At 39.3% G+C, this 16,429-nt stretch overlaps 1 protein-coding gene across 4 annotated transcripts in view; it reads left to right on the top strand.

The window, feature by feature from the left end:
* Nucleotides 1-16,429, top strand: part of kalrna (kalirin RhoGEF kinase a) — a 158,018-nt gene that overhangs the window by 101,811 nt on the left and 39,778 nt on the right. For all 4 annotated transcript variants that reach the window (XM_058612333.1, XM_058612330.1, XM_058612331.1 and 1 more), the window contains exons 39-40: nt 12,076-12,154; nt 12,288-12,455. In XM_058612333.1, coding sequence (XP_058468316.1) covers nt 12,076-12,154; nt 12,288-12,455 — 247 coding nt within the window. The remainder of the gene's footprint in view (nt 1-12,075; nt 12,155-12,287; nt 12,456-16,429) is intronic.

Raw genomic sequence — 16,429 nt, forward strand, 5'->3', positions numbered from 1 at the left:
AACATGAGTCAGGTGAAATTAATATTTAAGGAAAACTTTAAGTGGAGGACTTAACTCACTTTCTCTGAAACATGAATGAAGTAAAACTCATTTTTGAAAGAGAAATTTAGGTTAAGGAGTTAGGGACCTAAATTTGTTTTATTCAGAAAGCTCGGGGCTATATTCGCCGTTAGCGGCGCTAGCATTGTTTTTAGCGATAGAAGTTACACACTGTAGCTTTAATCCAAATTTGGAAAAAAACATCCAAACATCAGCTATGTTGTGTTACATCTAATGTGCTCAAAACATGCAGTAGAATGTGTATAATAAAACAAAGACTTTTTAAATTAAGCCAAATGTCAAATAAAATAGGTCACATTTCCTTTTTTGAGCTACTTTTGTTGGTTAAAAGAAAGCTAAACAAACTTCTCCAACCAACACTTTGGTCTGTACGACGTCCCCTTTAATAGCAGCCTTGTTGTTTATCAGAAAAGGTCAAGGGTCATGGTGACGGTACCGCCTTAAGTTGTGATGTTCTGCTGACGCTCCAGCGTTCAGAAACTCACTGTATCAGTCACTTCTGTGACGTTTCGGTGGAACAAGTCTCGTTTCTGTGACGTTTCCTCCTGTCGGTCGGCGCAGTGACTCAGCCGCGGTTCAAGTCTGTGGTCTTTACATTATCATTCCAGTGGTGGACGTGTTGGCTTCCCCTCACGGCTCCACCACAGCAGCTCAGAGCAGGTCAGAGCAAAGACGCTGTTTTGTTTTGGGTTTTTGGGGGCCTCCGCCTTCAGTGGGAGTCGAAAATCATTTCTCCGTGAAGCAGATTCAATAAAACTCAGTAACACTGCGGCTCCCGCAGGATTAAAACTGCATCAGTGTTTGGAAAAATAACATTTACTGTGTTTTTTAGTGCATTAAAAGTGTTCATGTAGTCAGAGTGGAGTCTGTCAGACCAGAGGGTTTTTCTGTTTTAATTGTTTTAAGAAGTTAAAAGACTATTTGACTTAAATGACTGAAACTACACTGATTTTAGACCGATTATTTGCCATTTTTCTTATTATTCCCACAATATATTTCAATTTTATCACTTTATACAACATAAAAACAGTAAATTATTATATTTATGTGATTAAAAAAGCAAGGAAAAAACAAGGTAGGGCTGGACAATGTCAATAAATGTGATGTTGAGCATACACGCGGTCGGGCCTTTGTTAAACAATTGTGAGCCTTTGTGGATACAGCGATTAATCAGGTGCAGGCAAACATATTAATCGGCCCATTATTACAAATTACTACACGTTTTTTTCATTAACTTTGATAAATCTTTAATTGTCTTAACCAAAAATGTTAACCCGTTTCTTTGTATTCAGTATTTACTTTATACATAATTTTTATTGATTAAAAACTGCACTGCAATTATATACAGTGGTCAGTACGTGGTTATTATTTGTCCTCATTAAACACTTATATTTGATCAGACGGAAGAAAATAGAAAATTAGCCAAAAAATAAATAAACATTGGCATCAATTATGGGATATCGACTGCCCTGATTATTGAAAGTTGGCGTCAGTCATAGAAAAATCCATACATTTCGACCTGTAGTTGAAACCATTCAACCATTGTGTGAAATTTTGCATGGTTTAATGGCGGAAATTAAATAATATATGTTTAGTGTATAATTGATTTAAAATCATGAATGCCATAAAATAAACATTTTATCTCAAACAACTATTTACTCTCTTTTCCCCAAACTTCGGGAACCCACTTTTTCAACTATCGTGACACCAATCCCAATATAAATCATGTCAAGGGTCAAACTCTCTCTAATGTAGCAACTGATTTACAGCCTCTGATCATAATGACGTGGTAAATTAACAATTTAAACAAAAGAGATGCACGTTTAAATGTAATTTTACACAAATTTTAATTAAAGGTTTGAGGAAAAAGACCCCCAAAAAAATCTCCCGTGGCACATCTGAGGGCCCCCGCCCCAGTGTTTGGAAACCACTAGTGGTTTTATAAACTTGACTTTTTAACACTTTCACACTGCAGTCCAGCAGTTGTTTGCACGTGTGTGTGTGTTCTCATGAATCAGATGCAATCAGTGTACAGTTGCCATCTGCTGGTCATATGACTGTGGTGTCACACACACACACACACACACACACACACTAAAACACACACTTAAACACACACACACACACAAGGAACCGTTGCAGTTGAAAGTGGTTTTGTGCAGCAGTCGCTTCCAGGGAGTGGGTGAAATGTGAACATGCTCAGACACACACACACACAGTGCCATTCCCATTAAAACACAAAGCTATGGCTGTTTGTTTTTACACACACACACACACACTCAGAGAGAGAGAGAGAGAGGGAGAGAGAGGGTGAGGGCGTGTTTGTGTGTGTGGCAAAGACACAAATGAGGGAGTTGTCAAAGACGGACAGAGCGACAGGGAAAGAGAGAGAGAGAGACAGACGAGGACGAGGTCGACATGCCAAAGTGGATGAGCTTTAAACTGTTCAAAGAGAGCAGCAGAGTGAGTACAGACCTGCTGCACCTCACACTCTACACTCACTCACTCACTCACTCACTTACTCACTCACTCCTGGAGCAGCTAAAATATCACACTATAGACCAAACAGTCACCTGATCTAATTCAATCACAGAGACTCTGCCGTCTGGACTCGGCGTCCACACATAAGTCACATTGCAGACTTTTTGAGTTAAACCTTCTGCTCTGAAAATCAAAATTTAACTGTTTCTTTCATGCGTAAAGTGTTCAAGTTTATTTTTAACTCAACGTAAATCTGATAAATTTGGAGACTAGGTCACTGATTTGGATGTTAATCCGGATCATACTGTGCTGTTGAGTTTCACTTACCTAGCAGGAGGTGGAGTGTGTGTGTGTCTGTCTGAGTGTGTGTGTAATGAGGGAGATTAATGGTTAAACAGGGTGTGTGTGTATCCATGTATGTGTGTGGACAGACAGTGAGGACAGGAAGCGGGTCATTAGTTGCCACGGTGACTGCAGAAATGTCCATGTGAGTGAATTGGAGTCACTTTGATTGAGGGAAAAAAAGTTGTAAACAAACAAATAAACTTAATATTTTGACTGCACCAGGGCAGATGTAGACAACGTTACCCATGGCAGTATTTTGGAATACGTCTTGTCTTATTCCTGTAAACGCAAAGTCTCGGAAACACGCACTCGTTCACTAAAGATTACCTGATCGGAGTCAGTTAAACAAACCTGAATGAGACTGAACTGAACTGGTGAAGCAGTGGTGTTCGTGAGGGGTCAAAGTTCAACTCCTCTGTGACATAATTTGCTGTCCCGCAAAGTCTGATGAGTCAACATCGTAGCTCAGGAGGGGAAGTGACTGTATCATCGTTGACTGTATTTCCTGGCTTTTTTTTTATTATTATTTGCTTTTTGGTCATTCGTCATAATATAAGTGTTACTGAGTCACCTGGAATACAGTGGAGGAGTTTCATAGAACAAGGTAGTTTATACGTGAGCTGATTGGCGTTTTTTGTCATTTTCCTACCCATATTTTTAACGTGGAGACCCCTACAGGGAGGAGCCGAAAGAAGATTTATTAACAATTTAGGGCAAAAAAAAAACTTTATTAAAAGACAGAAATGCAGCGAAGATTTACAAAAACAAGAAGGACGAGAGCAATTTGCGTTACCTCCAGACTGCAGAAAACATCAGGGTTAAATGTAAGTAAAGCAAGATATATGTATATATGAGAAAGAGGACTAAAAAACATAGTATATAAAAATGTTCCTGAGGACAAGAATAACAAATTAAAGCTGGAAGCAGCATTGTGCAGGCCCCTGTAGCTGCCAGCAGGTGGCACTGTGCTATCAACTGAATTTTCATGTGCTGATGTTTACTGGCTGGGTCTCTTATCTCACGTGTGAAGTTTTGTGTAGATCGATCAATTTATGGCAAAGTTAAAGGGAACTTCCTGTTTCGTCGAGAATGGTCGAAATTTGCCAAAATCCCGATGGTTGCCATGGCCACACTGTTTTAAATCTGTGACGCCTTTTAATAACTTTTCATTTTTGATGTGTCTAGTATAAATTGATGCGTTTTTTTTTTTTTATGACGGTGTGATATTAACGCACACCAGTTTGTTCAATTACGAAGTGGGCACCAAATAAATAAAAAATGGCTGACTTCCTGTTGGGTTGAGGCCATAGTCGCAATAGACTTTTTTGTTCGTCTTGCGCTGTGACATGTTCCCACCAAGTTTGGTGAAATTTGGTGCAACTTAGTTTTGGCTTTGTCTGCTGGGGTTTCACCTTAGGGGGTGCTACTGAACCATTTTGCACCACTTTGATGCATTTCTCTTACTCTGTGATTTTTTTTTTTTTGCGTGCCAATTTGTGTCCATTTTCACTAACGTTTAGTACCTCCAAAAATGCGTGAATTCCTTAAATGAAATCACCGAAGGTTGCACACTGCAGCTTTAAATCCTCTATATACAGCGTCTATATAATTCCTGGTGGTGTGCAGAGCAGTCGACGGGGTCGCTTTAACGCCTACGCAGCGTCTGTGATTGAGTCGTTAGCTCTTTTATAGGAGTCTGTGAAGTAAACGTGGGTTTGAGTGGTTTTCTAAAGTGTCTCGCAGTTTATTTCACTTTTTTTGTTTCCTTTTTGTTTTGCAGAGTTGAGAAAACAAACATAATTGCTTCTTCTGCACCCTCACTGTGGCTCCGACACAATAGCTCATATATATGTCCTTGAATTGTATGTTTTTATTTATTTATGCTACTGTATTTGCAGATTATTTTCAGTATAACGCTGGACATGTGTCTCTCTGCAGTGTCCATGAGGACAAACACCAGACACGTGTTTATGGTGCGTCACATGACACACTGTAGACGTCTACGAGACACGTGGAGCGTAGCCGCTCTCTGATTTGAACTAGGGATGCAGAACCAGACGGCAAAAGAGAGAAAAAGAACAAACCCAAACACACACAAACCACAGCCTGGTTCACAAATATAAGTCTGGTCTCCCAGAAAAACTCTGCTATTTCACTTTTCTGCCAAACTTTGCAAATGCTGTGTTTGAACATTCTGTGCAGGGAAAAACAAATGTTTGAATCTGAACATTTTGCAGAATTGTTTTTATGAGGTGATATAAATTTGGAGGGGTTCACGTGAAAATCATCGTGACATGTTGACTTATGAGGAAAAAACTAGTTTTAACGAACAGTTTTACAGTGTAAATGAAACACATTGCAGCTTCTGTCATTTGTAAATTGTATTTTTATTACTAGCCAAAAGAATAGTGCAAGTTGAACCATGTGATAGGGAGGAGGTGACACCATATTGTTTTTCAGGCTTCGTTCTGAGTCTGTTGACACAGGGAGGAGTTTCTCCAAAATACAGACGTATTTGCATTTAACTACTATTTAAACTTAGTACGCAAGAGTTTGCTTTTGTCTCAAGGAAGATTCTCAGATTATTCCTGTGTCTTATTTTTGATGTGAAAGTCACTGTGAGTTCAGGTCACTGTGAGTTCAGCAACGCAAATTCTTGAAGAATTCTATGCTAATAACGACAAAATTTAACGGCAATATTTAATGTTGACGTGGTGACGTTTTACGCACAAACGGAACCGTCAAAGGTCAACAACACCATGACGTCGTAAATGTTCTTGTGAAGAACAGAAGCACCAGTCATGATCAATTATTATGTTTTTCTTCCACTTATTGACGAGTTTGAAGTTGTTATTCAAGTTTCTTCTTCTTTCTTGAAACCTCTTCAAACCTTAAGGCGTTGGGATTACCCTCAAACACGGATCCTGTAGTTCTCACGTGGAGTTTTGATGTGCAATGTTTGTCCTCTGAAAAGTGAAGTATTATTAAATGTTTATCTAGTTATTTAAATCCTACCTACTCAAAGCAACTCGGTCTGAGATCGTCTTCCTTGAGTCTGATTGAAAAAGTCAGCTGCGACGAGAAACACGAGACGGAACATGAACCTCAGTTTTCTCTATTGCTGCGGTTTAAGAACGTGGCGCACACTTCTTACACTGGAACCAAAAATTAGTAGCATATGAGGGAGATTCTTTGAAGGCGAGGTTGGTGGTCCTTGACCATCAAATAGATTTCCACAGCAGCAACGGTGTGTCTTGTCTCTTTGTTTTTGCTTAAAATCTACAATTTTCAGTCCTTGGCCGCGAATATGACCTAAAAAACATTCTTTTTCAGTGGTGACAAGTTGGAGACATTGTACATTTTCAACAATTAATCTCAAAACGCTGGTCTGAATAAGCTAAAAACTCAAAGAAAAATGTAAATATCTGTAAATGTAAATATCTTTGCAGGAAAGAACAACTGGAAAGTCTGAATAATGAATGTAAGTTGTCTAAAAGTTCGTCTGTAACCTGTGCAAACGTAATCTAAGTGCACACTGCTATTTGTTAGCAAATAGCTTTAACACAGTATGTATTTCAAGCGCCAACGAAGGTATTTATTCTCTTTTAATGTCTTAAAAATATGCAAATATACACATTCAACGTTATACTGGAACATTTAAGAGAAACTACTTAGTAGATGAACTTTATATGTGAAAAATACAGCAGTAAGTGAACGTGTGAGTTTGACGCGATATTACTTTTTCGCGTTCCGATATATCGATATCTCAAACTCAAGTATCTTCCGATATTGGTCCGATACTTAGACGATGATGCGATATTATCGCGATATTTAAGTCACAGCACGATATCACGGCAATGATGCGATATACTGAGTATTTGCGCAATCATATTATGTGATTGTGATTATGTGATTATGATATGTGATTATGTGATATACTCGGTGTTATGTCACAACTTTTGCTTTTCTATTTTCAAGCTATTTCAAAGACATAATTCTCCAACTTTATTGACAGTCTTTGCAAATTGCATCATCATTTTCCCAAAGTTGCGTATTCGGTAAAGTATGCGTTGTCGGAGACATGAAAAACGCACTCTGGGATCCGTTTTCTGTCAGTACGAGTGATTCTGCTACACTCGAGTAAAATCGAGTAAAATCTGTCCGGACATAACGTGTTCATCTTAAAAAAAACACAATCTCCACTGTAAATGAACTTAGTTCTGCTCACGACAGTGAGTCTTGTGTTGTTTTTGACGAGGAAACTGTAGTTTCAGTGTTTTCCAGCTTATTGGTGACATCACGGAGCCCTTTCATGAAAAAGGAAGCCGCCGTTTGGACACAGTACGAGCCGCGTCTTCCTCGTCCTCGTTTATGAAACGACATGCAACGCTCCCTGAACTCCACACGTTCCGTTTGGTTCTGCAGAGGCAGGGGGTGAAGCCGGTTGGTTCTGCTTCACACAGTCTTTCCTCCGCTCTGACATGTGACCATCACAAGCTGCTGTGTGTGTTGTTAGTGCGCACACACACACACACACACACACAAAAGTATCACATGGCAGAAAGCACAAAACACACCCTCCAAATGGAGCTGGAGCTTCTCTCTCACGCGCTGTAAATGTGTGTTTTTAGGCAACAATTCCGTCCTCTGCTCGACCGTGAAAGTGTTTAGTCGCACGAATACGTGGAGTAAGGTTCCAGTGTTTATTTTACTTTCACTTAAACTAATGTAAATTTATATTAAACATTGAAAATTCCGATCTGCAGAGAGCAGATGTCTTACAGGGCTTTAAATACTCCATGATTCATGTCCACTGTGTAAGAAATAGACCTTCACGTTCACCACAGTTGTGAGGTTTTCATTGACGCAGATGTTTTGTACTTTATTTTATGTATTTTTTTATTTATCAGGGACCAGTGTACAAAACGTTGGACTGGAAGGACATTATGGGCTATAGTCGATGCAGTGCGTAGCTATTTTGCGACTTTTTATACAAAAACTCTCAAAATCAGACCCGACTGAGGGCGTGTTTGTGTATATACACCAGTAGAGCAGGGACGAGCGGGACGGTTGTGTCGAAGCTCAGCTTGTATTTACATTTCAACACTGAACGTGAGCTAGAACCTTAGATCGGAACGTGTCTTTCTACGTGATTGCGTATTCCCGTAGCGGCCTCCGCATTAACACCACCTGAAGCTCGGCTTCAACTGTTTCTCTATGGAATAGAATAGGTTTTATTGGGAGGTTTTGTGGAGCAGTGGGCGGGGCCCGGACACTGACGATTGAAGCAACTGTCTGAAAGGCGGAGCCAGTTTTTTGATTGACAGCCGAGCCTTTTCTGCCTCAGTCCTGTGTGGATTTTGTGATGAAGTCTGTGGACAAATAGCTGCTCATTGTGTGTTATTTACTTGGTGATATAGAGCATTTTCACTCGTACATGTACAATTAAAATAAAACCTCTGTTATAGCATTATAGCAGCGTTTTAGTTGTTCATTTGCAGATTATATGTAGATATAGCTGGGCCTGAAATGAGCTTCACAATCACTTCTTTGACCTGTCTTGTTTTTTAGAGGCCTGACTCACAGTATGTGTGTGTACAAAGAACAAAACTCACTGAAAATATAAATGTCACCCACTGCCTGGACGTGCTTTGCCGTCACTATGACGTCGTCATTGGTAACGGACAAAAAAAGGGCAGTGGAAACATGTCATGAGCTGCCAGATTCTGCTGTGTCATGTGTTTTTCTGTCGTTGCCGTCTCTCCTTTTATTTCATTTTCTTAATAAGGCTGTTTTTCCTGCTCGTGATGCAACACAGCCCAGCAGTGTTTTTTTTGTTTCGTTTTTTTAATGAGCCACACCTGAGAAATAGAGCACATATTATTAAAAGTCTGGTTTGGTGTGATGTCAGGGTTTCCTGTTTCTAGGACGAATCCAACTCCTTCAACCTGAGCAGAGGTGTAATCAGCCAGAATAAGTGAAAACACCTGTGTGGGTCTGCAGGGCTGCGCGTGTGTGTGTGTGTGTGTGTGCGCGTGCAGCCATCTGTCAGGTACAAGATCACCTGTACCTTTTATAGAAACAGGGGTTCTTGTTGCTAGGAGACCTTTAGCTGGGCGTAGAGCGCCTGCTTACACACAAGCTGACATTTTCCAAGACAACGAAAATAGACGCAGGCAACGCTGAGGAAGAAAAGGAAATTGATCCATTTTAATGTCTTTTTTTTTTTTTTTTTTAAATCTCCATATCACAACTTTATTTTTTTATTTTATTTTTCTTAGCCTCAAAATGTCTGTCTGGACTTTTCCTTTTTGTCCATTTTTCCAGAATAACTTTCAATATCTGGCAGTTATTTACAATTTACTGCATGTTAAAGTAGTGCATTAACAATTTAAAATGAAGAAAAACAGTGTGGTTGTACACCAACACCAGATTTTGCAATTTAATTTAGAAAGTTGAACAAATATAACGCATATTTAAAATAACATTTGTTTGAGTTTTTTGTCCCAATGTCCAAAAACAGACCAGTTTTTCCATCGCTCTCCTCTCTGGTGACAAAAACGCTGATTCGCCGGCTTCCCACGACATCAAGCGTGAAATTACCGTAATAACCACACTTTGGCTTCGACGTGCAACTTCTCAGCTTTCAGAAACCACTTGAATTTTTTCCGACAGCGCAAACCGCCGTGTAATTGCGGTAATGCAAGTGTGATCGTCTGTAATAAGTTAAGGGGTTAAACCTTTCAATGATCGATTTTTGTTTTAGTCTGACTAAAACCAGACTTAAAATGCATAGTCAGACTAACACACCCAGATAATGCGTTCAGTCAGACTGGAGCTGGACTGGGCGCTCTGCACATCCATAGTCACCATCCTCAGGCTTTGACACGCAAACTTTTTTTGACATTTTGAAATCAAAATTTCACGTAATTAAAGAATCAAAACTAAAAATGATTGTCATCATTTTTTTTAGATTTAACAAACAAACATCTGAACAATTTAAGACACAAGATCGGCACTTACAGACCTAATATGACACAGTAAAAGAGTAATAAACTATAAAATGACGTTATAAAACCTGACGAGCTGAGTATAATTGTGTTGTAGATATTGAAATCAATGCTTTTGAGTGGAATGAGTGGATTATAATTCACACAATCAGCAATCGGTCAGTCAACGATCCAAAAAAAAGAACACGATCACGATGTCAGATGATAACACACACACACACACACACATACAGCTGCGATAACAGCAGTAACTCAGTTTCTGCCTTCACTACAGCAGTTAGTTACAGATATAAACAGTCGATCAGCTGACAGTTTGTTTGCAGATTGTCAGGTTACATGAGAACAGGATGTTTTGTCATTGTTTTTCATTCCAAAAACACACATTGTATCCACAGCATTTACATAAAATCAGTCAAATTTGGGTCGTGACCTTTCATCTACTGTAATTTCACGCATATGTCGTGTGATTTTAGCTCATATTGTGCTTTAGTTTAAGCTTATTCAGCAGTTCTATGACTAACAACAGTGTTTGCTGATTCGCTGAAGCTCGTACGTTTTCACTTTTCTCCTTATCACGTTGTGTCAATCATTAACTCTCAAAGATGATATTAACAACTGCACCGTCCACACCTGTTTAACCACACACGTGTGTCTGTGTTTACATACAGTTTATTAATTTTAGTGCCTTAATTAAAGCAGTGTGGCGGCGGTGTTTGTATTGTTTCAGTCATTTAAACAAGCGCTCTGATTTTTCAGCTTCTTAAATGTGAATATTTTCTCGGTTTCTTTGCTCCACGTAACAAAGAAATCGATTTGAAAATCGATCATTTTGGTTTGTGGACAAAAACATGACATTTCCGAACATCATTTCCAGGTTTCGTAAACACAGATTAACATTTTCTGACATTTTAAACAACTACTCCATTAACTGAGAATATAAACGAAAGATTCATCAATTATGAAAAATAATCCTTACTTTTTCTGGTCCTGGTGAATTCTACTTTGTGTGTGTTGGTGTACACACACAAACGCTCCCTCAGTCAGGTCTGATAGTTTTGCTTGACAGAGCACATTCTCCATCACACAAATCAGAATTCTGGGATTAAAGTCAGAATTCCGGGATTTAAGTCAGAATTCCGGGATTTAAATCAGGATTCTTGGATTTAAATCAGAATTATGAGATTAAAGTCAGAATTCTGAGATTAAATGAAAAAGTCAGAATTCTAAGATAAAAAAAAGTCGGAATTGTGAGATTAAAGAGTCAGAATTGTGAGAAAAAAGTTAGAATTCTGAGATTTACGTCAGAATTCATGCTGTTTTTGTAGGTTTTTTCACATGTGGCCCTAATACTCTTCCGTAGATTCGCAATATCTACGGAATGGACATTTTTACGTCATTATTCTCATTTTCATTAGAATAACATTTAATATTTAAAACGATTTCCTGTGCTGTGAGAAACAAAGAATACGACGTGTATAGATGTATACAATAATTCATCTAAAAATCTTATTTTGACACGTTGACAACAGATATTGCGCCTCCTGTATTGTGATTTTTGATCAAATCTCGATTAATTGTTCAACCCTCGAAGTTACACACTGTAACTGTAAGTCAAATAATGGTTGTGGTTTATGTCAAACCTTGACTTTGTACTAGAACGTTTCTGGACTAAACTTCCCACCGCGTCCATCAGCGCCCTCTCTCTCTCTTTACTTAAGGTCTAGTGTTGAAAAGTCGTCTCCACACACACCGTCGCTCTGTCGGCCCGCGGCCGCGTTCAGAGCGCAAACATTACAAAGCAAATAGCTGAGGTGTGTTTTCTAAAATCTTTCGGGTAAATTTCACTCTGCTAATGTCACTGAGCGAGACCTGAAAACAGTTCACGTTCCCACTGGGCCGAGCAGAAACCACACACATGTCAGGTACATTAGCGTCGTGCATGATGACTTTCCTGTATGGAAATGTTGTTGTTAGACGTGTGTCAACACAGATGTCTGCCGAGAGACGCGCTCAAGTTTCTCTTCTTCATTTAAGTGGATTTGCAGCAGGTTCTTCTTCTTCTCTTTATTTAGGAATTATAGAAATGAAAAAATGAGCGACTTCCTGTTGAGTGGAGGCCATGGTTACGTCGTGTAATCGCACGCCGACTGTTAAATGTGTCTTCTCTCTGTGTTTGCAGCTCTCTGGAGGCTGTGAGCTCACAGTCGTCCTCCATGACTTCACAGCTGGATGCAGCACGGAGATGTCTGTCAGCACAGGTGAGAGAAACCTCCCGTCCTGTCAACACTCTCTCTGCTTCACTCTGGTTCTGCCCCTTCATGCTTTTTCGCCTTTGCACTATAAAGTGTTCTGTCGTCAGACGTGAAAACATCTGTCCTCTGCTCTCCTCAGGTCAGACAGTCGAGCTGCTGGAGCGGCCGAGCGAGCGGCCCGGCTGGTGTCTGGTCCGGACCACAGACCGCAGCCCCCCGCAAGAGGGTCTGGTTCCCAGTTCTGCACTCTGCGTGTCCCACTCGCGCTCCAGCGTGGAGATGGACTGTTTCTTCGGCTCGGGAAAAGGTAGGAACGATTCTGCTTAATCTGACACATGAACATCAGAGTTTAGGAACCAAGATCAGGAAGTTTCCCACTCAAAATCACATTTAAAAAAAAAAACATTACTAAAGTCAGAATCAGCATGTTTGGCACAGTGTAGTGAAAAATAATCAAAATAAAGTGGTATTTTAAAGGTAAACTTTAAAGATATTCATGTGTTACTAAAGTATTTTTATCGACAGTGCCTTAGATGTCTTTCCTGTTTTCTGCCTCCTTTACCATTACTGTAAATTAAAACCCCACTTTCGTTACTGAGCTCCTTTCATCAGATTAGCGGCAATCAGATAATCCAGAGCAATGTCTCAGTGTCAGAGTGGGACATTAAACTGTATATTCAGGACATTTGCTGTCAAACTCTTCACAAAAGTGGCCTCAGTCTTGGTTTAAGTCCCAGGTCTGAGCTTAGAGGACATGCAGCAGTTCTCTCTCTTGCTTTATGTACATTTCTGCGTCGAGGTAGAGATGTTCTAAACTAATAATTTAAACAAATTAAACAATTTCCTTCGGGATAATAAAAGTATTCTGATTTAACCCTGTGGCATTTCTTTCCGAGAGATTACACTGACTTTTATTTTGAGTTCTACTCACTCTCTGTTGTAAATAATGGCTTTCTCCTAATAACTCATTTTTTAATGTTTATTTTCTCTCTCTTCTTATCCTACCTTACCTAAGTCCTAGTACTTAATCAGACCTGATAAAACTGGTCCTATTTTAAATACTGTGCGTCCAGTGCTACAGACACACACACACACACACACACATGAATATTGCTGTAACTCCAGTTTGCAACAACAACAACACTCACCAGTGTTTGTACAGAATATAAACATGAATGCTCTGGTATCAACCCTGCTGTTCAACAAACACGTAGAGAAGTGATATATTCACCATTTTTACGTACACGTTTAACAAAAAGTGGATGGGAAACAAACCTACTCAAAGCTCTTTTTAGATTTACGCCAGCAACAAAATATCCTCTCCCATGTGTCTTTAAGAAAAAGTCTAGTCAGGCTGTGAGTCGTACACAGACCTGGTAAAATGCAATTATGATTGAACTAAAAGCTTAGGTCCTTATTTTCAGTGTGGGTTTTTAAAAAAAACTAAACAAAAGTGACCACAGACACAAACACAGAGCTGCTTCTCAGCATAAAAGTAAAAGTGCTTCAAAGTAGGTCTGACTTCAGATCCATCGGCTGCTGTGATGATTTAAGCTGCTTTCTGTAGGGAAAATAATGTGAAAAGTTAACAAATATACTGTCATAATCTCTTTATTTTCAATCCCACTCGTCATCCTTGTGGTTGTAGTTGTGACAGGACTGAACTGGGAAGAGCAAAATTTTCATTTGTGAGTCATTTCGAGTAAAATTGATCTGTATTGACCTCTACTGGTGGAATGTGGAAACTACATTACACCCGTATGTGAAACCTGTCCTGCTTTATCAAGTTCACAGACTGAAGAACGTCCTTAATGGAAGGTGTTTAGTGGCTTGTGTAGTTATGCTTCTGGGGAATACGTTGAATATTAAAGAAATCTAATACGTCTACATGTTGAGAAACACATTTTTAACTGGCATTAAGAGAACCAGGACATGCAGTTGCAAAGAGACATTAAAAACCAGGTCTGTGTGCATGTCCTCAACTTTCTACTAACGCACAATTTACCGCCTTTCAGAACTTAAGTTCGAGTTTATTGCTTTTTTCACGACACAAATAGTCAATAAAAGTCAATAAAAAAGCTCATTGGCATTCGATAACACACATACAAAATTAAACAAAAGCAATAAAATCTTAATCGACATAACCATAATCAAGATTAAAAACTTGAGCACAGTAAAATCAGTGCAAAGTTCTTAAATAATTCAGATGCCAGGTCCTGACAAGTCATTAAACGGGACATAAATGTTATTATCATGATTATTAATACTGTGTCACTGATTTACCTCATAAAGATGTCTGTGATATGAGTTCAAGCAGAATCCGCAGACTATTTACCCGACTTTCACAGCTTCACATCTCAAAGTTAGAGATAATTGTGTCCTCAAAAAACTGTATTTTATTTATTTACACTTTAATTTCCCATGAGGTCACATTAATATTTTCACAAAATTAGACTGGGCAACTGGACAACCACGTTAACAACAACAAATACTATCACTATAGGTAAATAAATAGTGTAGATGGAAAGGCAGCAGAGGCTAATTAGCTGTAGCTGTAATTAGCTGTAATTAATTAGCTGTAGCTAGCAGTAAAGTTTATCCTATGTTTAAAATCATTTAAAGAAATGCTAGCTAAACATCTTGGGTCACTGCAGCCATAAACTACTGCAGGGTAATGTAGCTACACAGCTACAGCTAGCTGTCATTTAACTAAGGTAATACACATAATAACATTTAAAGCGGCTATTTTAGCTAACTTGCTGCATGTTGCTACCATTAGCATCTATCATGAAACAGGTTTAGCATTTTAGAATACTGTAGTGTGTTCTCTTTACTGTAGTGTCTTTCAGACACACTCAGACCTGATTTGCCTGATCAGCTGTGTTGTGTTTCTTTGCCCTCGTTGTATTGTGTTGTCGTGGAAATATGCAAATCAAACCTGTGTGACTGCTACACAGGGAAATAAACAAACACATGCACATTATTAGGTCACATTGAGGTGATCATTCTGTCCAATCAGAACACATTGGTAATAGTTAATTTTACATTGTTATATGGACTTAATATATGCGAATTCCTAATTTAAAATGTGATTAGAAAAACTGTTGAATGTCTCTGATTAAGAATAATTACTACTTTCTCTTGATTTGACTTGATTTGATTTGACTTTCAGAATAACCTGCGTCCTGCCATTAGGGCCTTGATTGTTGGATGATATAAATGTGGACTTTGGGAGACATTGTGTCGACCGTGACGCGACTCGAGGCTGAGTGTAATAATTAACGTGTTCTCCATTTGATAATGAACAAGACAAACTGTTAATTAACCCCAAAGAGTCGCTGCTAATTAACAAAAAGTGAATATAAACTTTGGCTTGATTCAGCCTCCTCCCTCTGTGTGCCCTGTTCCCTCTGTGCATGTGTGTGTGTGTCTTGTGACTGCTGCTCTGTAAAGTAGGTCTCCTTGTCCTTTCTTCTCTCCTCACTGACTGTAAAAGACACTGAAGCTCCAAAGAAGGGGAGGGGGACATTTTCCTGTCAAGGGCCATTTAAGTCATTAAAGCATCCTTTAAATGTCATACTGAATTATTCAAATCACTAACCTCTCTCTAAGGCATTAGATGTCTCGTTAACCAGTAACTACGCTTACACATCATGGCTGTGTCCTCAGAAATATCCCTATATCACCTACATTAGACCTGTGGCTGCTTCATCATTCACAATAGCTTTGGCGTTGTCTCGGAAGACTCGCGGGGACCAAGTACCAGAGGACCGAGGACCTCTGGGGGGGAGAAGAACCAGGAAGGGAAGGAACACAAACGTTATTACAAGGGAACGCAGAAGTTATTATGATGGAATGAAAAGTTATGAGAAAAGGCAAAGGTTCTTGTGGGAGAATGTGGAAATTATTGTGAGGGAGCGCAAAAGTTATGAGCAAATGCAAAGGTTCTTGCAAGGGAACTCAAAGGTTCTTGCAAGGGAACTCAAAGGTTCTTGCAAGGGAACTCAAAGGTTATTGCAAGGGAACTCAAAGGTTATTGCATGGGAACGCAAAGGTTCTTGCAAGAGAAAGCAAAGGTTCTTGCGCGGGTATGCTAAAGTTCTAGCGAGTGAGTGCTAAAATTCTTGCGAGTGAATGCTGAAGTTCTTGCGAGGGAACGCAAAGGTTCTTGCGAGGGTATGCTGAAGTTCTAGCGAGTGAACGCTAAAATTCTTGCGAGGGAACGCAAAGGTTCTTGCGAGGGTATGCTGAAGTTCTAGCGAGTGAACGCTAAAATTCTTG

This window comes from Solea solea, chromosome 2, assembly GCF_958295425.1.
Source record: "Solea solea chromosome 2, fSolSol10.1, whole genome shotgun sequence".
Taxonomy (NCBI): domain Eukaryota; kingdom Metazoa; phylum Chordata; class Actinopteri; order Pleuronectiformes; family Soleidae; genus Solea; species Solea solea.